This window comes from Mauremys reevesii, linkage group 2, assembly GCF_016161935.1.
Source record: "Mauremys reevesii isolate NIE-2019 linkage group 2, ASM1616193v1, whole genome shotgun sequence".
NCBI lineage: Eukaryota > Metazoa > Chordata > Testudines > Geoemydidae > Mauremys > Mauremys reevesii.
Genome location: NC_052624.1, coordinates 8,503,405 through 8,527,979, shown reverse-complemented (window position 1 = coordinate 8,527,979; position 24,575 = coordinate 8,503,405). Strand labels below are relative to the sequence as shown.

General features: G+C 44.5%; 1 protein-coding gene across 1 annotated transcript in view; it reads right to left on the bottom strand.

Annotated features, from left to right (window-relative positions):
• Positions 1 to 24,575, bottom strand: part of OBSCN (obscurin, cytoskeletal calmodulin and titin-interacting RhoGEF) — a 297,128-nt gene that overhangs the window by 181,594 nt on the left and 90,959 nt on the right. Inside the window, exons 39-46 of the mRNA XM_039523906.1 lie at positions 16,434 to 16,700; positions 15,423 to 15,535; positions 14,494 to 14,647; positions 10,023 to 10,184; positions 9,118 to 9,222; positions 6,516 to 6,782; positions 5,040 to 5,309; positions 3,392 to 3,658 (exon numbers count right to left, since the gene is read on the bottom strand). Coding sequence (XP_039379840.1) covers positions 3,392 to 3,658; positions 5,040 to 5,309; positions 6,516 to 6,782; positions 9,118 to 9,222; positions 10,023 to 10,184; positions 14,494 to 14,647; positions 15,423 to 15,535; positions 16,434 to 16,700 — 1,605 coding nt within the window. The remainder of the gene's footprint in view (positions 1 to 3,391; positions 3,659 to 5,039; positions 5,310 to 6,515; positions 6,783 to 9,117; positions 9,223 to 10,022; positions 10,185 to 14,493; positions 14,648 to 15,422; positions 15,536 to 16,433; positions 16,701 to 24,575) is intronic.

Genomic DNA, 24,575 nt, shown 5'->3' with positions numbered 1-24,575 from the left:
TGTAAGCCACTAGTACGAATCTGATACTGGTCAGTAGCATCTAGCTGTTATCAAGTGATGGCTATATGGCTATTCAATGGCCTATTTGAAATGAATCGCAGGCCTAATTTCCATTGTTAGTGGAAAGGTGCCACATTCCTCCCCCCTCCCCCCCCAAAAAAATCACAATGATCACCCAAGACTGCAGTTTCATAGACAAAGTGCTGACTGGACAGAGATAATGAGTTACCCTAGGTTGCACCTCCAGGTCAGGAATGAAGCACCTTGCTGAGGAAGCATGATGAAAGCACAAGAACGGCCTTACTGGGTCAGAGCCATGGTCCAGCTCAGTATCCTGTCTTCCGATAATGGCCAGTGCCAGATGCTTTACAGGGAATGAACACAACCAGGCCATTACCGTGTGATCCATCCCCTGTTGTTCAGTTTCTGGCAGTCAGAGGCTGAGGGACATCAAGAGCATAGGACTGTGTCCCTGACCAACCTGGCTAATAGCCATTTATGGACCTGCCCTGCGTGGACTTATTTAATTTTTTTGAACCCTGTTATACTTTTGGCCTTCACAACATTCCCTAGCAATCAGCGCCACAGGTTGACTGTGCATTGACAGAAAAAGTATTTATGTTTCTTTTAAACCGACAGCTGCCTATTCATTCCATTGAGTTGCCCCTGGTTCGTCTGTTATGTGAAAGAGTAAATTCACTGTCTTCATATCATGCATAATTTTATAGACCTCTATCATATCCCCTCTCTTCTAAACTGAACAGTCCCAGTTTTTTGAATCCTCATATGAAAGCTGTTCCATACCCCTAATCATTTTTGTTGCCCTTCTCTGTACTTTTTCAAATTCTAGAAGATGGGGTAACCTGAACCGCACGGAATATTCAAGGTGTGGGAATAACATGGATTTATATAGTGGCATTATGATATTTTCTGTCTTATTATCTATTCATTTCGTAATCATTGCTCATATTCTGTTAGTTTTTTTGACGGCTGTTAAATATTGAGCAGATGTTTTCAGAGAACCATCCACGATGACTCCAAGATCTCTCTCTTGAGTGGTAACAGCTAATTTAGACCCCATAATTTTGTATGTATAGTTAGGATTATGTTTTCCAATGTACATTACTTTGCATTTATCAACACTGAATTCCATCTGCCATTTTGTTGCTCAGTCACCCAGATTTGAAAAACCCCTTTGTAACTCTTCCCAGTGAGTTTCAGACTTAACTATCCTGAGTAATTTCGTACCATCTGCAAACTTTGCCACCTCACTGTTTACCCCTTTTTCCACATCATCTGTGAATATGTTACACAGCACTGGTCCCCTAGAGATTCTTGGGGGACCCCACTATTTACTTCTTTCCACTGTGAAAACTGACCATTTATTCCTACCCTTTATTTCCTATCTTTAAACCAGTTAATAATTCACAAGATGACCTTCTCTCTTAACTCATGGCTCCTTACTTTGCTTAAGAGCATTTGGTGAAGGACCTTGTCAAAGGCTTTCTGAAAGTCCTAGTATAGTTTATCTACTGGATCACCCTTGTCCACATGTTTGTTGACCCCCTCAGAGAATTCTAACAGATTAGTGAGACATGATTTCCCTTTACAAATGCCATGTTGACTCTTTTCCAACATACTGTGTTCATCTATGTGTCTGATATTTCTGTTCTTTACTATAGTTTCAACTAATTTGCCTGGGTACTGAAGTTGGGCTTGCCAACCTGTAAATTGCCAGGATTGCCTCTACGGCCTTTTTAAAAAATCGGTGTTACATTTGCTATCCTGCAGTCATCTGGTACCAAGGCTGATTTAAGCTATAGGTTACATACCACCGTTAGTAGTTCTGCAATTTCATATTTCAGTTCCTTCAGAACTCTTGGGTAAATACCATCTGGTCCTGGTGACTTATTACTGTTCAGTTTATCAATTTGTTCCAAAACCTCCTCTACTGACATCTCAAATCTGGGACAGTTCCTCAGATCTGTCACCTAAAAAAATGGCTCAGGTATGGGAATCTCCCCCATGTTCTCTGCAAAGAATTCATTTAGCTTCTCCGCAATGGACTTGTCTTCTTGAGTACTCCGTTAGCACCTCCACTGTCCATTGGCAATTCATCATGCAGTTCCCCAGTCACCACAAACCCAACTATCTATATTTCTAATAACCAAATCCCCCATTACTATTACCTCTCTCTTCCTAAGAGCTGCCCCGCCAGGGGAATCCTCAGTGCGAGAGGATATCACAACATCATCTGAAAGGAGGGTTCGCAATTATGGGATAATCTCCCTCCATTCCAGCTTGATGTTCTCCTTCCCTGAGACTTTCCTCCTCCTCCACAGCACTGAAGCTGCCAGACTGAGTGTGGGACTGCACTACTGTGTCCCAGAAAGTCTCGTCTATCTACCTCTGTCTCCCGTAGCTCCTCCAGTTCAGCCACTTTGTCTCCAGAGCCCGTACTTCTTGAATAATGAACCTATGGCACAGGGGTAGCCAACCTGTGGCTCCAGACCCACATGCGGCTCTTCAGAAGTTAATATGCGGCTCCTTGTATAGGCACCGACTCCAGGGCTGGAGCTACAGGCGCCAACTTTCCAATGTGCCGGGGGGTGCTCACTGCTCAACCCCTGGCTCTGCCACAGGCCCTGCCCCCACTCCACCCCTTCCCACTCCCTCCTCTGAGTTTGCTATGCCCTCGCTCCTCCCCCCATCCCCTTGCACACCACGAAACAGCTGATCGGGAGGTGCAAGGAGGGAGGGGGAGGTGCTGATTGGCGGGGCTGCCGGTGGGCGGGAGGCTTTGGGAGCAGGGGTGGGGAGAGCTGATGGGGGGCAGCTGACGTGTTACTGTGGCTCTTTGGCAGTGTACATTGGTAAATTCTGGCGCCTTCTCCAGCTCAAGTTGGCCACCCCTGCTGTGGCACATATAAACAGACACTGCACTGGTCATTGGGATAAAGCCTAGGACCATCAGGACCCAAAACAGAGCCCCTAGGACTTGAATTAAAAGAGACTTTGTTAGCTGTAAGTATCAGACTACTCTAGTCCCTCGGACTAGCCACTAGAAAGACATGATCACGTGCATTCTGCCAGCGCATTGCACGGGCTCTGCTCCTGTACATGATTTTCCTGTTCTATGGATAAGAACTGTACTTCTGTCTGCTGGACTAGCCCCACAGCACCATTAACACGCCCTACAATGATTTTGAAAAATAGCACTTTTCCCTAATGATTATTTACATATTCAACTTGCAGAGGAGACATGTGAGAATTTCACTGCAGTCAACAAAAGAAACCAAAGCAGAGAATCTGCAAAGCCAAAGGTGCATATCAAAACATACAGATATGAGCTGGGCAAATGAGAAAGCCATCCCCGCTGCAAACCACATACCTTCCACTGTCAGCGTGGCTTTGGTTTCTGCATTTCCCGCTCGGCACTTGTATGTGCCGGAATCTTCAGGTGTCAGTTTCAGAATTTTGAGTTCCGCTGTATGCTTCTCCCACTTGGGCTTGTATCTGTCAGAGGGCTCAATGAGGGTGTGGCCCTTGAACCACTCTACGACCTTTGGAGAAGGCCTAAAATCACAGGACAGCACGACTGAATGGCGTTCTAAGGCAGTCTTATCCTCCAACTTTCTGGTAATCTGCACATTAATATCTGTAAAAGAGGGGTGTGAAGGAGGAACAGATAAGAACAATCTGAAAAAAGAGGTGCAATTTGATCTGTAATCAACTTCAGTTAATATAAGGGCCACTCTGAATTTCTGTTAGAGGTTTGACTTGCTAAGGAGCAACCTGGAAGATACGAAGGGTAATTTACACCAGGGATTTCTGCCGATGCTACGATTCCCAAAGGGATTGTTATATATTTACCACCGAATGCAGGATACCAAATGCAGGGCCAAATCTTGAAAGTTTTGATGCATTGTTTATTACTCAGCAAAATTCTTACTGAGGATTTTGTCTAAATAAGGGCTGAGTGGGGACGTCAGGATTTAGCCCAGGATATTTAGCATATGGAAAAATTAAGTTCAAAAGACTGGGAGCTTTTTCTCCACTAGAATCTACAAAAATGTGGCTGCTCTAACCAAGCTTATCTAAATTATACTCAGCACTTATGGCACACAAACACATTTCATTTTCAAAGCACTTTACAAACATCATCACATTAAGCTGCACAGCATCCACGTGAGTTACTGAAGCAGCAGCATCAGCTAGGGAAGCTGAGGTGGGGGGGCCTTGCCCATGACCTCAGAGAAGTTCAGTCAGAATTAGAACTCAAGGGTCGCTGATGCCCAGTCCTGTATGAAAAGTACGATGGGCCTGATCCAAGGCCCACTCAAGTAAATGAAAGGGCTTCCATTGACTTTAACGGGGTTCGGATCAAATCCTATACCATACCTCTTCTGGCCTTCCTAGGGAAACCTTTCCTTTCTACAACCTGCAAGAGGTTTTACTGGAAGGTTTCAGCCTTTTTCTGCGCTTGGGTGAGTCAAAACACATTGGGAACAGCCTCTCTTAGTATTTCTTTATTGCTGACCCTGACCCAAAGCAGGAAGTATCGAGGGTATAGACTACCAGAAGCTGAGAGTGGAAGACATAGTGGCCCTGTTCTGTACAGTTCCTCTGAAGTTCTGGTATGGGCCACTGTAGGAGACAGGATATTGGGCAAGCCGGGCCAGGGTATGAATCAGTATCCACCTTTTATGTTCTTATGGGATCTTACTGTCACTGTCCTGGTTTTAGATTCATAGATTTTAAGGCCAGAGGTTCCCTTATGATCATCTAATCTGACCTCCCGGGTAACACAGACAATATAATTTCACTCACTGATTCCTGCATTAAACCTAATAACGTGTGGTTGAACTCCAGCATATCTTTTAGAAAGACATCTCAGTTTAAAGACTCCAAGTGATAGAGACTATATAGAAAATAATTGCAAGTTAGGCTGGTATTATTTTTGGGTGAGTGGGAGAAGGTTCTGAAGGAGCCTGGGCCATGCTCTAATTAATTCTCACATCCAGGGCACATCAAATTACCTCTCACAAGCAGGTTTGCTGTGGATTTTGATTTGCCAATTGCAAACTGAATGGTGCCTGTCATGTCAGAATTGGTCTTCCACAGAATCAGCCGATGGATGGTGCCTTCTTGCTCTATAGTAACGTTTCTGCCAGTCTGTAAGACCTCTCCACCCAGAGACCATTTCGGGGGCTTCACCGATGGAATGGAGATCTCGCATTCAAACTTGGCTTCTGCAGGCTCTGTCACATCCACATCAGTTAACTCCTTTACAATGTTAATGGATTGCTCTGGGATGAGGGTAGAAAGCAAGAAGAGGAATATGTTAGACCAATGGTTCTCAAAACTTTAGCAACCTGAAGACCCTCACCCCTGAGCGTGCCCCATCCGCACTCCTCCCCCTCTGCATCTCCTGCACGCTGGGGACCAGTTGTTCTGTGGTGTGCAGGAGGCACTGTGGGGAGAGGGAGAAGTTGATCATAGAATATCAGGGTTGGAAGGGACCTCAGGAGGTCATCTAGTCCAACCTCCTGCTCAAAGCAGGGCCAATCCCCAGACAGATTTTTGCCCCAGATCCCTAAGTGGCCCCCTCAAGGATTGAATGCACAACCCTTGGGTTTAGCAGGCCAATGCTCAAACCACTGAGCTATCCTTCCCCCGCATCAGTGGGGCCGGCAGCCCTGGACATGATTCCACCCCCTCCTGCAAACACGTCCTGTCCCCATTCCTCCCTCTCCCTTCCAGTGCCTCCTGCATGGCACTGAACAGCTGTTCCCTGGTGCACAGGAGGCACTGGGAGGGAGGAGGAGGAGTTGATCAGCAGGGCTTGCGGACCCCAGTTTAAGAAATGCTGTGTTAGACCATGCATTTAGGAATAGACTTTTTCATGTTAATTATAATACTTCATGCCCAGAGAGGTCAAGAAAGTTAACACACATTAGTGAATTAAGCCTCACAGAACTGTCAGGTAGGTAAATATTATTGGTTCCTTTTTATATATGGCAAAACATGTGACTGGTGAATGGTCAGACAGCGAGCCTGTGACAAAAGCCAGAAGAGAGTCCAGGTCTCCTGGCTTGCAGTCCTATTCCTTAACCACAAGACCATCCTTTCTGTTCTGTTATCAGAAACCAAGAAATATAAACCAAAATAGAAGGTTCATAGAATTAAAGACATCAGTGATGAGAAACATGTCGGGCATCTAGTTGAAATCGCACTGCAAAAGCAGAATTATTCCCTACAATAGGCTTTTTCCACTCTAATTGTAAAGGTCTCCAGAATGGGGATTCTACCACTTCCTTGGGGAGGACAGATCACAAGTTCATATTCCTGGATGTGCCTGCGCCCAAAATCCTAGGGGAAAGCAATGCCAATGGGTTGCAGAAATAATTAGCATTTTTGATAATTTTTTAAGTTACATTTGTAGATTACATTTCAAATACTTTCTGGAACTATCCACTCTCCCTCCAATAAGTTGAAAGAAAATAGCCCAGTACCTTCAACATAGAAATGAGCACTGCTTGTGTCATCAGTAGCATCACATGTGTAAACATCCTCATCCTGAAACTCGGCGTCATTGATGATGAGTTTCCTATAGACACTGTCACTCACCAGCTCATATTTCTGGCTGGGAAGAATCTCAACGTTCTTCTTATACCACTTAACTTTGGCAGTAGGGCGAGACACCTGGCATTCCAGGACACCCCGGTGCTTCTCAATAGCAATCTTATCCCGCAGAGGCTTCACAAATTTTACCGGTAGTTCTAAGGGGTGGAATAAAAAACAGTGTGGTTGTACTGGACGGTGCCAGATGAAACTCATTAGTAACATTTCCTTCATTATCATCAATTATTTGGAAATGATTGGGACCCCACTGCACACACCGTTAGAAAAAGAGTTGGAGAAAGGAAGCATTATTATCCCCATTATACCAATGGGGAACTGGAGTACACAGAGGCTAAATACCTTGCCCAAGGTTGTGCAGGGAGTCAGTGGCAGAGGTGGGAAGTGAATCCAGATTTCCTGAGTCCCAGTGCACTGCATTAACTATGAGGCCACCCTCCCTTCTCCCTCAGAACTTGCCTTTTAAATCAGACACAAAAATTCTCTATACAACTGTGAGAAGGGGCCTCCTCTGTCTTGCTGGACTTAGCACTTCCCCCTCTGGTGGTGTTAGGGCCTGGGATATATCAGCCCCATGCTGGACAGTGTTTGTCTTCCCTCCCTGTGTCAGTATTTTCGAGATAGGCAGGCCCAAGAAGTGCTCCTCCACCAAACAAGAAAAAAAATCAACTTTCAAACACAAAACAAAGCGGGGTACCTTTCCCTGCCCTGGGGAGTCAGCCCTTCCCCTAAACAGGCATTCAGCTTTGGTTGTTTCCCTTGCCGGGAGGAGAGCAGCCTCTCAGCCTGGAGAAGCCTATCTCCCTGCTGCCGCTAGCTCTGCCGCAACTTGTCTCTCCTCCACCTCCTCTCAGCAGAGGAGTGGATTTTAAAGGCCTCGGGCAGCCCTTAATCAGAGTCCGGTGTCCCTAATTGACCTGAGGTAACCCCTTCTCAGCTTATAGGGAAAAGGGCCTTTGGCATTCTAGGCTAACCTACCTGCCTTCCACCACCCTCCTGCATCCCCCTCGATGTGCCAGAGGTTGGTCCTGTTAGGAGTTACCAGAATCTGAGACCTCCTGGACTATGACCAGAGAGAGAGGATGGATCCCCTGGCGTTTGCTCAGTGCCTGGGGCTCTCCACCCTTTGAACTCCCCTGCGCATACTTCAGGAGGTGAGGGCAGCCTTGTTGCCCGTCTCTCGGGTTTACCTCAAGCGGGTTCTGTGGGAGGGTGTTCCCTGCCCATCCCTCACCCCGGGCCCTCCAGATCTTTTCATCAGGCCCATGCCCTGTGAGCTCCCCCAGCCAACCTCCCCCACACACACATGCCTGGAGCCGGCTGCACAACCTGCAGCCAGTTTGCTTCCTAACTGTGCCAAGGGCACATCTGAACACACTCGTGCTCCATACTCTCCATTTCCTCACCCTCGTGTCCTGCCCCAATACTAAGTGGCGGGACCTATTGCCACCTGTTGAGGGTGAGGAACCCTGATGGGCCAGTCTACATTCCATGTTGGTCCCACGGCCCACCGGGGATATTAATTGGTGGCTCCTCCATGGCATCATGAGGATGGGCATCTATCTGGCATGGTTCACTCCTATCCCAGATGCCCGTTCCTTCTGTGGTGTGAGGGAGATCCTGGCGCATTCTTATCTTGAGTGCGCTGGGTTGCAGCCCCTGTTCCAGGTCCTCTTGAAACTTTTTTTATGGTTCTGGCTGCACTTCTCCCCTCACCTTCTTATCTAGGCACATTCCATGGCCCCACGAAGTCGCAAGACCTCCTCATCAACCTCCTCCTAGCGATGGCCAAAGTGGCCCTCTCTAACCCCAAGGAGAGGATGTTGGCTGAGGGGGTGCTCTGCAACTGTGGGGCCCACCTCCACTCCTCTCTCCGTTCACGTATCTGGGCAGAGATCTCCTGGGCAGCGTTCGCTGGCTCGCCTGACACCTTCAAGGAGCAGCGGGTGCTGTCTGGGGTTTTCTGCTTGGTGTCCCTTTCAGGTTCCCTACTTATGACCCTTTGACCTGCACGCCTGTCCTTATTTTTGGTTTTGTTGTCCCCCGTATTTATTTACGTCTCGGGTCCAGTGGCTCCTCCCTTGTGCCCGCCCACTTCCCGGAACCCAATAGGACTACCCTCTTGCAGCGGCCCAGCCTGATACATTGTCACACAACTTAAGTGTAAAGCAGTAAGGGAGAATGCTCACAAGACAGAAATGGGGATGCCTTCTCAAAAGAACATTTTCCCAGAAATCTAAACATGGCTCCTTTCGTCTAAAAATAGGAATTAAAAAATTGTCCCTATCGAGAGGAAGACTTGTATGTTATTTAGCAAAGGTAAATACCCAGCAACGAGGCTAATTCTTTGTACAGGGAAACCCAGACAGTGGTGTTACGTTTTTTCCTGTTCATATTCCCACTGAAGTCAATGGGAGCTGGTTACTTTATTACAAAAAACTGTTTTAACAATGCTGTCATTACTGTTAGACTTACCTTTAACTCTAAGTTGCGCTCGAGATTCTGCCTTTTCTGCTACAAATTTGATCTCCGCAGCATCTTCCACATGGACACTTCTGTAAACTAATGCATAGGTCTTTCCTGTGAATAAAAACACAGGCATACATAACCCACTGTGAGAAGATGGTTTTATTTTCTGAGCCTAAATGCTACTGGTATAAGCAAGCACTATTCCATTAGCTCTAACAGACCGATAGCCACTTTTGACAGTGGTGAATCCCCCAAGACACAGGAAGTGCACATTCCTGTAGTGGTTAGAAAAGTAAAGTTGACTCCCTATAGGACTGTAATGGCTCCCCTGTTCTGAATTTCCGTCTTGAATATGGCTAGGCAGACACAGGTACATTGTCACACACTCTAACTCCAACCCAAATCCTTGTGCCTTTGAGGGACTGAACTGTACTTAGAATTATTTAATTCTGGGGGTGGTTGGACTCCTCTGGAGTCTCTCTCTCACACGTCCATACATTTCCCCTTTTTCTATCTCAAGAAACTGAAAGCCCCTCTTGTATAGTGATAGGCACCCTAGCTGGAGAAGATTGGACACGGCTGCTTCCAGAGTCAATCAATGCTAGGTAATGGCTCACACCCTCAAGGAACCAAGTGCATTGCTTCTGCCTTGGAGTGCCGTGAAGGCAAGTGATCTATTGCAAGCAGGTCACGTTGCCACTACACTGCAGTTCCAGTCCTAGTTGCAGTTGACAATGGCACTAGAACAACAGGACATACTACAAGCTGTAACTTCTCAAGTAGATTCCAAGAGTCAGTTCTCTGTGTTCAAAGCACACAAAATTCAGAGCACCTTCTGCTCCTCTTTCCACTTTTCTCTGCCACATACCCATTAACAATATGGCATGCAACACCCTATTTTTGCACCCTACCTTCTTGACGCATCTTAATGTTGTCTCCAGCCCTCAGTTTGTTGTCATTTTTGTACCACTGGGTTTGGACTTCATCATGCGAGATCTCACAGGTGAAAGATGCACTCTCCTTTTCATTCACTTCCACATCTTCCAGTGGTTTAATAATCTTGATATCTCGAGCTATGGGATCAAAGAGACATGTTTATATTTGGTTCCTCCATAACTTTATGAAGTTGATTTATTTTTCACATAGTCCCCCGTGAAAAAATGTGATTATAGCTTGTGTTTTAATCCACACTTGCCTGACCTCCTCTGTACAAATCCTTCCACAGCATAATAGACACATTTTACCCTGGTATGTGTCTGTTGAATCACCAATGACTTCATAAAAGTAGCTATGCACTCCTATGGCAACGTTTTGCATATAATAGGATAAAATTTGGTCCTAAAGCAAATTTTGGCCCTAACATATGATTTGGCCAGTTAAGTATGATTCATCTGAGGCCTTTTCCAATCTGCCCTGGCCACTGTAAATTCCTCAAAGTGTTTTATTTTAAAGACACTGTAATAGCCGGGTTTCTATCAACCACCTCAACCTATTCCTCTCTCAGAAACAACAGCTGGAAAGTTCACATTATCATAGGTGATTTGTCATGATTAATACTCTCAGGAGGAGCCTAGGATTCATCTACCAAGAAAACTTAATCAACTAAGTGTTAACCTTTAAGATGGTTCTCCTTGACAGTCAGGGAAAAGTCAAGCATTAGTGGAGCAAGCTGAGGAAACTGATACCATGCCAATGGGTGTCTTAACCAGTCACTTGCTAAATACACAGGCCCTGCTCCTGGTTGTGCTGTGGCTGTTGTGCAATGCTAGTGTAAAGCAGCCCTGAACATGGCATAGTCAACTATGGGATGATCCAACTCAGTTTGGGGGTGATGGGGAATCCCCCAGCAGTGCAGAGCCAGCATAATAGCTCCTTCACCACCCCCTTTCTGCAGCTACTGCAAGGGGTGTGGTCCAGTGAAAGTGGGCATGGACAGGGCTTCCCTGAACCCCGGAGATCCAGGCAGGGTGACCAGACAGCAAATGTGAAAAATCGGGATGGGGGTGGGAGGTAATAGGAGCCTATACAAGAAAAAGACCCAAAAATCAGGACTGTCCCTATAAAATCGGGACATCTGGTCACCCTAGATCCACGGCCCCCAGAACAGCCCCTGTGGGCCAATGGCAGCCAATACAAGTTAGAGCAACATAAGTTATGCCAGGGGACTGGACTGACACACAGCAAGTCCCAGCATTGGGAGAGAGCACAGGCAGCTCTTCAGCGCTGTCTTTGCACCGTCCTCTTTGTGCCTGGCCACAGCCTCTGTTTGTGTTTCACAACCACAATAAAAAACATAATTTCCACTTAGAGAGGTCACCATCATTGGAACTCTTTAACCCAAATTAAGCCCTGAGGCCTAGTTCTAAAGTCAGCAGGTGTTTCTGTAACTTCATGACGTCACTTCTGTGTTACGGTCTAGTGAAATCAGAATCAGGTCTCTTCTGTAAGCACTTGCGCAATTCCATTGACATGAGTGGAGTTGCAATCATTTACACCAGCTCTGAATCTAGCCCTGTTGATTTTATCGGAGCCTTTGACTGCCCAAAGGGAAGTACCTCATACAGCCTGCATTAATCTCAGAATTGCCTGTGATTATATTTCTGTTTATATGTAAATGAACCAGCCTCCAAAGAGCAACAAATCCAAACCTCTAACTCAAGAAAAAAGAATAGTAAATATGGCAGGTGACCAGCTTGGCTTAACAGTGAAATCCTTGCTGATCTTAAACACAAAAAAGAAGCTTACAAGAAGTGGAAGATTGGACAAATGACCAGGGAGGAGTATAAAAATATTGCTCAGGCATGCAGGAGTGAAATAAGGAAGGCCAAATCACACTTGGAGTTGCAGCTAGCAAGAGATGTTAAGAATAACAAGAAGGGTTTCTTCAGGTATGTTAGCAACAAGAAGATGATCAGGGAAAGTGTGGGCCCCTTACTGAATGGGGGAGGCAACCTAGTGACAGAGGATGTGGAAAAAGCTAATGTACTCAATGCTTTTTTTGCCTCTGTCTTCACGAACAAGGTCAGCTCCCAGACTTCTGCACTGGGCAGTACGTGACCACCCATCTGTGGAGAAAGAAGTGGTTCAGGATTATTTAGAAAAGCTGGATGAGCACAAGTCCATGGGGCCGGATGCGCTGCATCCAAGGGTGCTCAAGGAGTTGGAGGATGTGATTGCAGAGCCATTGGCCATTATCTTTGAAAAATCATGGCGATCGGGGGAGGTCCCAGATGACTGGAAAAAGGCTACTGTAGTGCCCGTCTTTAAAAAAGGGAAGAAGGAGTATCCAGGGAACTACAGGCCAGTCAGCCTCATCTCAGTCCCTGGAAAAATCATGGAGCAGGTCCTCAAGGAATCAATTCTGAAGCACTTAGAGGAGAGGAAAGTGATCAGGAACAGTCAGCATGGATTCACCAAGGGCAAGTCATGCCTGACTAACCTAATTGCCTTCTATGAGGAGATAACTGGCTCTGTGAATGAGGGGAAAGCAGTGGACGTGTTATTCCTTGACTTTAGCAAAACTTTTGATATGGTCTCCCATAGTATTCTTGCCAGCCAGTTAAAGAAGTATGGGTGGACTATAAGGTGGATAGAAAGCTGGCTAGATTGTTGGGCTCAGCGGGTAGTGATCAATGGCTCTATTTCTAGTTGGCAGTCGGTATCAAGCGGAGTGCCCCAAGAGTCGGTTCTGGGGCCGGTTTTGTTTAATATCTTCATTAATGATCTGGAGGATGACGTGGTTTGCACTCTCAGCAAGTTTGCAGATGACACTAAACTGGGAGGAGTGGTAGATATGGTGGAAGGTAGGGAAAAGATACAGAGAGACCTAGACAAATTAGAGGATTGGACCAAAAGAAACCTGATGAGGTTCAACAAGGACAAGTTCAGAGTCCTGCACTTAGGATGGAAGAATCCCATGCACTGCTACAGACTAGGGACCGAATGGCTAGGCTGCAGTTCTGCAGAGAAGTTACAGTGGACGAGAAGCTGGATCTGAGTCGACAGTGTGCCCTTGTTACCAAGAAGGTTAACAGCATTTTGGGCTGTATAAGTAGGGGCTTTGCCAGCAGATCGAGGAACATGATCATTCTCCTTTATTCAACATTGGTGAGGCCTCGTCTGGAGTACTTGGTCCAGTTTTGGGCCCCACACTACAAGAAGAATGTGGAAAAATTGGAAAGAGTCCAGCAGAGGGCAACAAAAATGATTAAGGGGCTGGAGCACATGTCTTATGAGGAGAGGCTGAGGGAACTGGGATTGTTTAGCCTGCAGAAGAGAAGAATGAATGGGGATTTGATAGCTGCTTTCAACTACCTGAAAGGGGGTTCCAAAGAGGATGGATCTAGACTGTTCTCAGTGGTACCAGATGACAGAACAAAGAATAATGGTCTCAAGTTGCAGTGAGGAAAGTTTAGGTTGGGTATTAGGAAAAACTTTTTCACTAGGAGGGTGGTGAAGCGCTGGAATGGGTTACCTAGGGAGGTGGTAGGATCTCCTTCCTTAGAGGTTTTTAAGGTCAAGCTTGATAAAGCCCTGGCTGGGATGATTTAGTTGGGGATTGGTCCTGCATTGAGCAGGGGGTTGGACTAGAGACCTCCTGAGGTCCCTTCCAACCCTGATATTCAGTGATTCTATAATTCTAAGAAGAAAGGGTGAGCAGGAAAGGGACATTTTCTAAAAACATTTCTGCAACTTGACCTGAGTGGCTGCCGAATGGCAGCATAGAACAGGAAACAAAAAATGGCTGTTATGCTATATTTTAATATAACTGATTATAGCCCAAACCGCTACTCCACACAATTCAAAACCCTCCTTCAGCACTGCTAATACCTGAAACTTCAGAGGAAGATGAGAAATTCTATCAATCCTCAGCAGTTGTGCACTGCTGTACACAGAGGACAAAATCCAGTCTTGACACCTATGGCAGTAAGCTAAGCCAATGAAGCATGAGATTTTATTTTCCCATCTTAGCATTTGTAGCTTAAAGAGGGGCAAATACTGTTATCCCAGCTTAGTTTTATCCACTCCTGACTCTGGCAAAGTCTCATTGAATTAATGGTAGAGTCTGAACTAAAACCTGGGAGTTCTAACCATTTGACCATGGCTCTCTACCAAGCAGTACTGTACCTGGTCTCTTGCCAAATGCTTGTCATAATTTATTGGTTATTATAAAAATCAATAAACAAAGTTTAACAGAATAAGAAAAAAGATAAATAGCCATGAGCCCTGGAAGAAAAAGTTGGAACTTACTTGCAAAAGTACCTACGGAAGAGAAAACCGAACGAGGCAGAAATCACCTAGGAAGCACTTTGTGATTTGGCTGTCAGATAATGCAAATACACCTCCAAAAGAGGGAACACTTCCTCTGTCTGTCAAACATACCATGGACTATAAGGGTAGCAGAACTCTTGTCGTCAGCTGCATCGCATACATAGGTTCCTTGGTCATCATAGTCACACTTGTGAATAATGAGGCTTCTCTTAATTTCCTGGGAAATGATTGCCACATTTTTACTTGGCCGGAGCTCAGATCCATTCTAGAAGGCAAAAACCAAAACAGGATAATCGCTTGTTACCCTTATATAAGCCTTGGTTCAGCGAAGCATTCACACGTACCTAACTTTATACACATGCTTATGTCTCACTTACGTCAATGGGACTTAAGCACATGATTGAAGTTAAGCACATGTGTGAATGCATCACCAAATAGGGATGGACTTAAGGATGTGCTTAAAACTTTGAGGAACTGGAACTCATCCGAGGGCCTCAAAGCACTTCACAAACAGTAAATAATTAAGCCTCACCCCACCACTCTGAGACTTGTCACTATTGTCCCCATTTTACAAAAGGATGCACTGAGGCCCAGGAGAGGCGATCTAACATGCCCAGGAGTGCAAATAGAACCCAAGAATCCTGGATCCCAGTCCCGTATTGTAACAATTTGACAACATGCCTCGTGGTTAAATGAGTCAGGTGATTGGACCAATAGTCATCAACAAGCCTTACATAAAAGCACCAAAAATCTGCAAGTTTACTGTAAATTCCAGAGAAGTTGAAATTTGGGACTACCTCCATGAAAACACCCTTAAAGATTAGTAAGTAAACATTCTAGACAGAGGTAAGGCAGACAGTATGAGCTCACAGATAAAGAAAACGGGAGTTTTGGTTAATGTTGGATAACCAGAGCTGCATAATAACAGCCCATACCCATCTCTTTTTGAAGTTAATGGAAAGGTGCCCACTGACTTCAGGAGAAGTTGGATCAGACCTTAAATGAGAAATGAAGACATTATTGTCTGCTAAGTGTTGTACCTTAAACCACTTGACCTCCACATTAGGCCTGGAGAGCTCACACTCAAATGTCACCTTAGACTTCTCAGGAGCTTTGATGTCGACCAAAGGCTTGCTTATTTTCACAGGCAACTCTGCCAAAAAGAAAATACAGTAAGAGGAGGATTGGGTTTGGTAGGCGCACAAGACTCAGAGAATAATCAATAAATAGGATACATCTTAAGTGATTACTATATCCTGTAAGCAAAAAAAAAAAGGGAAAAAAAAGAAAAAAATAGTTTTGCGTATTCTGCCATTGGCTCACAGCCCATATTTAATTTATTCAGTACATAATGTCATTATTATTAATTATTATTTGTTCCTGGTAGCAGACAGAATGTGCTAAGCACTGTATAAATAAAAAGGAAGACAAAGACCCTGCCATGACATTCAGATACAGACAAGGAACAAGCAAGCAAGCAAGGTGGACAAATGGCAATCACCTGCATCCTGATTATACACAGCTTTAACGACAGCATATACATTATCTATATAAAGATCTAAAGACAGTCATAAGTTACCCTACATCTATACCATTATAGTTACTGGTAGGCAACAGAGAAAAGGCGGGTCTTCGGGAGGGATTTGGATAAAGGAGAGACCAGCTCAAGAAGGGAGTTCCATGCACAATAAGGGAAAGGATCGCCTTCACTTGGTACCTTAGGCAGCACCAAGCAAATTGTCAGCACTTAATAACGGGTAATCATCAATCATACATAATAATAGGTGGCGATGTGTGAAAGGGTATGTTTATATCAGCTTTCTCTGCTGTTTTCTTGTGCATCTCAACAGTAAATACAGAAGCGAGGTACGAACTCCCCTTGCCATGAACTGCAAAATACTGACACGCATGGCTCTGAAAACCTCCGGCATTAACAACTAATCAAAGACATGCCCAGATGGACTATGTCACTCTCAGCCAACCCATGGCATGCACTGTCTGTTCTACAGGAACACATCCCAAGCGGAGTTCCACACTGCAGGGGTATATACCTGTTACTATAAGCCTCCCTGAAGAATGGATGCCTTCTGTCTTGAAGGAGATGAGGCCTGAGTCTTCTAGCTTCAGGGACGAAAGTGTCAGTGAATGTTTCTTCCCCAGGACGCTAATGTGGCAGTTCTCCCCTGGTTTCAGTTTCAGGCCGTCCTTCATCCAGCTTCCTTCCACGTCCTCATGAGACAGCTCCAGCTCGAAGGTGGCAGTCCCCTTTTCACGGGCCTCCAGCGGCTGCAGGCCTTTCACCAGTTTGATCTGCCTCACTGAAAAACAAACGATATTGAAGGGTTGGAGACACTGCATTGGAAGCAAAGATAACCTCTCCACCCACTCACTCAGAGCAAAGGTAGCAGATCAGTCCCTTCAAACAAACAAACAAAAGTGAATCAAACCACTCACTGACACTGGCCAGTACCAGATGCCCTAGAGAAGGTATTTTTTGTTATTTATTTGTATTGCGGTAGTGCCTAAAAGCCTCTGTCATGGACCAGGAGCCCACTGGGCTAGGCACTGTACAACACAGAACAAAGAAACAGTTCCTAACCTGAAGAGTTTACAGGCCATACACAAATGAGAGACAACAGGTAGGTACACCAGACAGATGGGGGAGCGCAAGGAACAATGAATCAGTCCTTGTCAGCATTCCAAAAAGGATAAACTATGGGGCGAAAATAGCAGGTAAAGGAAGGAGTAAAACATTTGTATAAAAAAGTCTCACAGTACAGAGTGTAGTGCCTAGGACACCCACTTGAACCAGCCTTGCTTTTGGGGAGTTTTACCTACCCTGAATATATAGCACCAACAGCCCATCAATTGGAAAGATCAATTTAGTATTTAAAACTGAATCACCTTTACTGATTAAAACACCAGACAAAAATAGGATAGTTAACTTCAGTAAAACCATAAAACACTCACAAAACTTTAAACTCCACAAGGGTGAATTGGGAATAGTCCAACCTTCTAATGTGTCTGCAGAAGAGATGAACCCAAGCCACAAAGTTCAGATATGGATCCAGATATCCAAGCATTACCAGGAGTTCACATGGGTGCTCAGTTCCATGGTCGTGACTAGGGCCTGGGTCTCAAAGGCCTGGTCTACACTGGGGGGAGGGGGAGAGATCGATCTAAGATATGCAACTTCAGCTATGAGAATAGCGTAGCTGAAGTCGACATATCTTAGATCGACTTAGATTGACTTACTTTGCATCCTCGGGGCGCAGGATCGACGGCCGCCGCTCCCCCGTCAACTCCGCTTCCGCCTCTCACCCTGGTGGAGTTCCGGAGTTGACGGGGAGTGTGTTCAGGGATTGATGTACCACGTCCAGATGAGACACGATACATTGATCCCCGATAGATCAATCACTACCTGCCAATCCGGCAGGTAGCGTAGACATACCCTTAGGTGTCCACTGTCTTCTTCAAGACTCAAAATCCGCCTGCCATTGATGGACTCCACCCCCTGGGCTCCAGAGTGACTGTGGAACTGCTCCATGGAGCTGCTTCAGAAACTAGGCACCAACCCCTTCTGCCTCAGGAAGAAAGCCAAAGAATCCATACAGTGATGGATCCTTTGGCCCTTCCTACTGTGCATTGCTGCCCTATTCCTCCACACAGCAGGGGATGTGCAGTAGCTACAACAAATTTCTAAATCTTACTCAGTCTCTGTCCAATGGAACTGCACTGTTTCCTCTGCCAAGGCATCTTTTCCACGGCCACTGAGGCCAAGACAAGATATGTCCCCGGGGACATTCTTTGCCCATGCCCCACGAGGGGAGAAAAGACATTTTCCCTGGAGTTTGCACTGTCGCTTCCCTTTCTCAGATACAGATTCTGAACTCCGTTCCCTCAATCTTAGGCTGCATTAGTCCTTGACTCTTCATCTAAGTTTACAGCCATTCCCTCCCCCGTCTATGGTTTCTCATTCTTTAAGCTGAAAGATGTTTCCAAAGAACCCGGTGTGCCTGCTGCTGTGATGACCTTTCCTCTGGTTCAACAGATACTTCAGCATTTCAGACAGGGAATGTGCTTAGGTTGCTGGAGATGAGCTGGAGGGGAAGGCATTAGCAAAAAACACCAACTCAAGAAACGGAGCAAGTTCTCAGCAGACGCCCTCCAGCCATATAGTAAAGATAGGCCTGGCATAAATTTCTTCTTTTGTGAACATCCTCCCCCATGAAGGCATCTGGGGAAAAGCCTTTAAAGGGTTACTTTAAAAGAAAATATTACAGGCTGGAATTATGTCAAGAGATCTGCAATCTTCCCTCTCAATATTAATATTCTAGTTCAGGGGTCGGCAACCTTTTTGAAGTGCTGTGCCAAGTCTTCATTTGTTCACGGTTTCGTGTGCCAGTCATACATTTCAACGTTTTTAGAAGGTCTCTTTCTATAAGTCTATAATATATAAACTAAACTATTTGTTGTATGTAAAGTAAATAAGGTTTTTAAAATATTTAAGAAGCTTCATTTAAAATTAAATTAAAATGCAGAGCCCCCCGGACCGGTGGCCAGGACCCGGGTAGTGTGAGTGCCATTGAAAATCAGCTCACGTGCTGCCTTCGGCACGCATGCCATAGGTTGCCTACCCCTGTTCTAGTTACTGCTGTCACACTGCTTTCACTATAGTGCAGGGTTTCTCAAACAGGGGTCAATGCTTGTGTAGGGAAAGTGCCTACCGGGCCGGGCCAGTGTGTTTACCTGCCCTGTCCACAGGTCTGGCCAGAGCTGCGGATCGCTACTCCGGGCCAATGGGAGCTGCTGGAAGCAGCGGCCAGTAAGTCCCTCGGCCTGCGCTGCTTCCAGCAGCTCCCATTGGCCCGGAGCAGCAATCCGCGGCCAGTGGGAGCCACGATCGGCCGGACCTGCGGACAGGGTAGGTAAACACACCAGCCCGGCCTGCCAGGGGCTTTCCCTACACAAGCGGCGACCCCTCTTTGAGAAACCCTGCAATAGTGTAACTCAATTGACTTTACGGTTACTCCTCTGCATTTGCACTAGTGTAAATGAGAGCAGGATCAGGCCAAATGGTATCAATGCAGATTAAGATTATTAAAAATGGCTTCCTAAAATCAAGCTTCTTAGCCCAATGCAAAGCATTTAAATAAGTGCCCCAATTTTCAAGACTACTAAGCACTTAAAAGCTTCAATATGAACTGTTAGGTGTGCAGCACTAGAGCTGGGCAAAAACATTTTGGCTGGAAAAAAATTTGGCCAAAAAATGCAGAATCAGGAGCTAGGTAGTTGCCATCCTTATATCTAATAGCCCAGAAGTCAGGGACCTCACCTGGGTTGTGGGAAACCGAGGTTCAAAACCCTACTCTGGTGCAGGGACTTGAACCTAGTTCTCCCACATCCCAGTTGAGTGCTCCAACCACTGGGCAATTGGATAAAAAGGGTGGTCGAGCAGTAAACACCACCAGCAGCAGCTTCTCATAGATCCAGCCCTTCATTTCCTCCGTTGTTCGTAAAATGCTCACAATGAAAAATTTTGTTCAACCCAAAATGAAATTTTTCTGACATTTCTGATTTCCTCAACAGTATCAAAACAGTTGGTTTCTTTTCTACCCAAATTAAATCAGTCGTTCGCACAGCTCTATCCAGCACTTTTAAAAATCAGGACATTTATTTAGCTGCCTGAATATGCATTTAGGAGCGTCACTTTAGGCCACTACTTTTTAAAATCTTGGCTTTGGTGTAAAATCAGCATGATATCAGAATTAGACTTATAATCTTTGCATTCTGACTTGTATGACTCTTATAAATATTGCATACCATATAGCTGAGATTTTCTTGGGATGGGCACCTTTTCCTGTGCCTTCTTATAAAGAAAGCAGGGCTGATCATATGCAAAGAGAATCCCCTCCGTTTCCCTTTATAAAGTCACAGTTTGTTTCAGATCACCTTGTACATCTTAAATCTCACTGTGCATTCAGTTCCAGCACTCACTAATCTGTAACCATTAACACCCCTATTTAGGGCTATCTCATGCAGAGAAGCTAAGAATAACTAAGTGATGAAAATGCAGCTAGATGTATGGGAAGCACAAGGGAAAAAAAATCATCTGGCACAGAAATCCCCTCTTGTCTTCAGAATGGGAAGTTAAAAAAAGAGACGTGAAATTAGCCTTGCACAGCACAAAGCATGCAAAACCCTAATGAGGAAAACAATTGTTGCAGCAATTAAAAGTAGCCAAGCCATTACAATATAAGCAGTGATGGGGTGCCAGAGCTGTTTTGTTTTTAATTCATCAATTTGGAAGTGACAGACAGCCTTGTTGGAAGGAATGCCGAATGTTTCCTATAAAGGGTAAAGTGTTTTCAGGCACCTTGCATGAAAGATGACAGAGAAGCAGAGTGTATTGTGTTCCACTGCATTCTACATCTCTGTATAATATTGTATTCTATTTTACATTTACTACGGGCACGGACCCAGCCAAACAGTCTAGTACAATTAAGACAGAAGGCTGGGGATTTCTGTACATAACTTCTTGAGTTATAGCTAAATTCCATAGTACAGGTTTTCTAAGTGTCCTAAATGCTGATTGTACATTATAAATATTAAAGTGACACTCAGGTTAAAGGTTGCTTAGTTTTAAAAAGGTACTAATAATGTTTAAAAAATAGATTTTCAAATGTTACTAACAATGCCTGAGATTATTTTAATTGAAAGAATTTTAAATACCTAATTTACTGCCTACTATTTATATCAATTCCTCCTCTAATTTAAATGTGAATTTACTTTGTCCATATTCTCACTGTTTTTGTGTAGGGTTTTCCCTATGAACATGCAAGTAATCTAAGTATATTAGCACAAATGCCCATGGAACATGAAGGTTAAGTTTAACCTTACAAGCGTTCATGGAAAGTGTTCATGAATTTCCAAATATTTTATGCTTATTTATAATTTGTATTATTAGAGTGTGTATACATCCTAACTTAGATCAGGGCCCCACTGTGCTACATTGTGCATACACATGGCAAGAAACAATTGCTATCTCTAATAGATCACAATCTGTTTAGACAAGGCAAGGATTATTATCCTCATTTTACAGATGAGGAACTGAGGCAAATGAGATTAAATGATTTGCTCAGGCTCACACACAGGAAGTCTATGGTAGAATCAAAGGCAAAATCTCCTAAATCCTAGTCCAGTGTCGTAAATACAAGACCATCCTTTCCCTTGCATTTGTGCTGAAAACCTAATTGCAAAGAGTAATGTTCATCCAGTTAAAAACAGTGTAATGTCATGTGATTGATGTGAACAATCACAACTAACACAGAAAATTCAAACTTGGAATACCATGTTCCAAATATTTGTGCATGTCTACTGGCTGCTCTGTTACGTTGTACATCCCCTTAATGAATAGGTGTGTTGAAGATTAATCTTCGAAGTTAACAAAATACAAAATTTCAAATAAAAAATCCTTCTTTTAATAATGAATAAATTTGAGGCAATCACCATTTGCTAGCAGATGTACTAAAAGCAGGAAAAGGAGACAAATTCATTGTGATGCATTCACGCAACTCTATATATGTGATTTATAAATTTATGGCAGCTTGAGCAATGAACACATGCTAGTCAGTTTCACTTTTATTTAAAGCTGTTTCACATACAAGTTGTCCTGTATTATTCCAAAGTTACACTGCATGGGTTGCAAGCACTGCATGATATGGTTATGTGGCTTAGGGTGACCAGATAGCAAGTGTGAAATATCGGGACGGGGTGGGGGGTAATAGCCAAGTTTGATTTGACAATGTTTCCCTTTCCAATGTATTCTCAATAAAATAAAAAAAATACAGGTCAAGGGAACTAAAGTGATGCTAAAATCTCAAAGCCTGTAAAACTCAATATACCCCTGGTAACATATCAAAAGCTGCTTCAAAGAAGGATGCCTTCTACTGTATTTAATTGCCTTCTCCTACAGCTTGAATTGTAAAAGTTAAACTACTGAAGAAAGACAGCTTCTAAAATAAGATATATGGTACTTGCAGAAACAACAGGTACTGCATACATTTTGTTCATTATCATTCTACAGCTCATGGACCCACTAAATATCCTTGCCCTCTAACTGCCTGGTTGGTACTTTTTATCTTCCTCATCACAGCCAGATTCTGCTGTTTCCCAGGCCTAATCAGTTTGGTGGAGGTTGGATGAGCAGCTGCCACCAGAGCTGATAACTATCCTGTATCTGGATATTAAAACAGTGCCTCTTGTCGGAGGACAGCAAGAAAAACTCTGAAGAGGAAGAAACTATAGAAACAGTGTGTGAAAGAGATTACACAGCCGTGGCTTTTTTTTTAATACACTTGGTCATCAATTTCTGATACCTTTGATTGTGAAATCTTCTAAGAAAGGAAATATACAGGAAGATGTGAACCAGCAGGGCAGAGCCCTATTTACAAGTAAGGACAATGAACTTCTGGGGGCATAACAAAGGGGTACAGAGGTACAACCTCATTCCTTCCATCTGTGAGGACAAGCTGCCAGTGGGCTTGGAAATGCTGGGGAAAGGACATGGGTAAGCTATTTTGCTGGGGATAGGGGAATGCTTTGCTAGTTAAGTTTAGGGTCCAGAAAGTAAAGTGTGTTATGATTTGTTTTGTATGTAACTGTTTGGTTCCAGTATTCTGACTTTCTCTCTCTAGAATCCATATTCTTTTATAATAAACTTATTATTGTTTTCACTACACATCTTTGTGTGTCGTGTGTTGAGTTGAATCTTACAGACAGCTGTGTACTTTGGGAATAGCAGGTCTAAGAGTTGTGGGTCCAGTGGAGCAGGGGCTGGGCCCTGCAGAGGGCTGCTCAGAGGTCTCGAAGATTGGAGTGCGCCTCTCGCTAACCTGCACAGAGAGAACGAGGCCTGCAGAGGCCTGGCAGGCAACGCTTGTGTTGCCAGAGGCCAGTGGTTTCAGGGAGCTGATCCACAGCAGGCACAGACAAGACTCCCGCACGCTAAGGGCTGGTCTTAGCTAGGTACCTCACAACCCTGGGTACCCCTGGGAAGCATCACACTTTATAACTCTGAGATCTGTACTAGCTAAAGCTGCTCTAAGGCCAGACGCCTTACAGATGTTTCACAGCAGCTGCTTTGCTTTTGATTCATGTCCGTTCGCAACCTCTAAACTCTGGGTCTGAACAAACCCAAAACCTCTGCAAGACTGAACTACACCCGGCTTTCCACTGAAATCACTGAAACCCACAAATTTCACAGGATTTCACGGCAAAGCCATAACTGGCCTGGGTTTGGTCAAAAACTCACCCCAAGGTTTTCAACCTTTCCACAAAGATCATCTGAGTTTTGAATTTTAACAAAATGCAAAGCCAGGTGAGTTTCCCAGGGTTTCTGGTCCTGTTAAGAATATTTCTCATTGCTGAACTCTTAGCTCTATGGATTTCCTGTGTACACACTAGATACAGACATGAACCAGAACACCATATCCAAATTCAGCAGAACTTGCCAAGTTCACATCTGGACCATTATATAAGGGCTCAGCCTCCCAAACCTATCTCTTCATCTGTTCGATATTCAAAATATCATTTATTATTTATATAGCATTCAAACTCCTAACGGTGCTTTACGGACATATAACTAGACAGATCCTTGCCCTGAAGCTCATACAACCTAAAAGAAGATTTGGCATTACAATGAAGACAAAGGGAATGCGGAGAAGGAGGCTGAATTACAGAGGTTACAGACTGAAGAGCGTTAGTTTATTTGAACACTCAAACACTTGTTGGTAGAGGATTTGTTATTTTAACGTTAATTGCATTTCAAGAGCTGTTTTGTGGGGGGTACTGTAAGAAAGAGAGGTGGAATGTGGAATGGTGGGAAGAGGAATGATTTCATAGGAGCAAATGCATGGGGCAAAAGACAGAATGTAAAGGGATGAGGGAATTTGAGGGGAGAAGGGACGAGCTCAGAGGTGTAATGGTAAACTGGGGGAGTGAAGCCAATAGACACGGGATTGTGGTAGTTGGAAATAGTAGAAGGAGGAGGTCAGAGAAAATAACCAATCAGCTGTGGTAGCTTCAGCACTCACATTCCCCCTCACAGTCATTTGACTGGCAGCGAGCTAAGAGGAAACACCCGCATTCCCAAAACCAGCCTCCTAACATTGGCTACAGCACAGGTGGACATT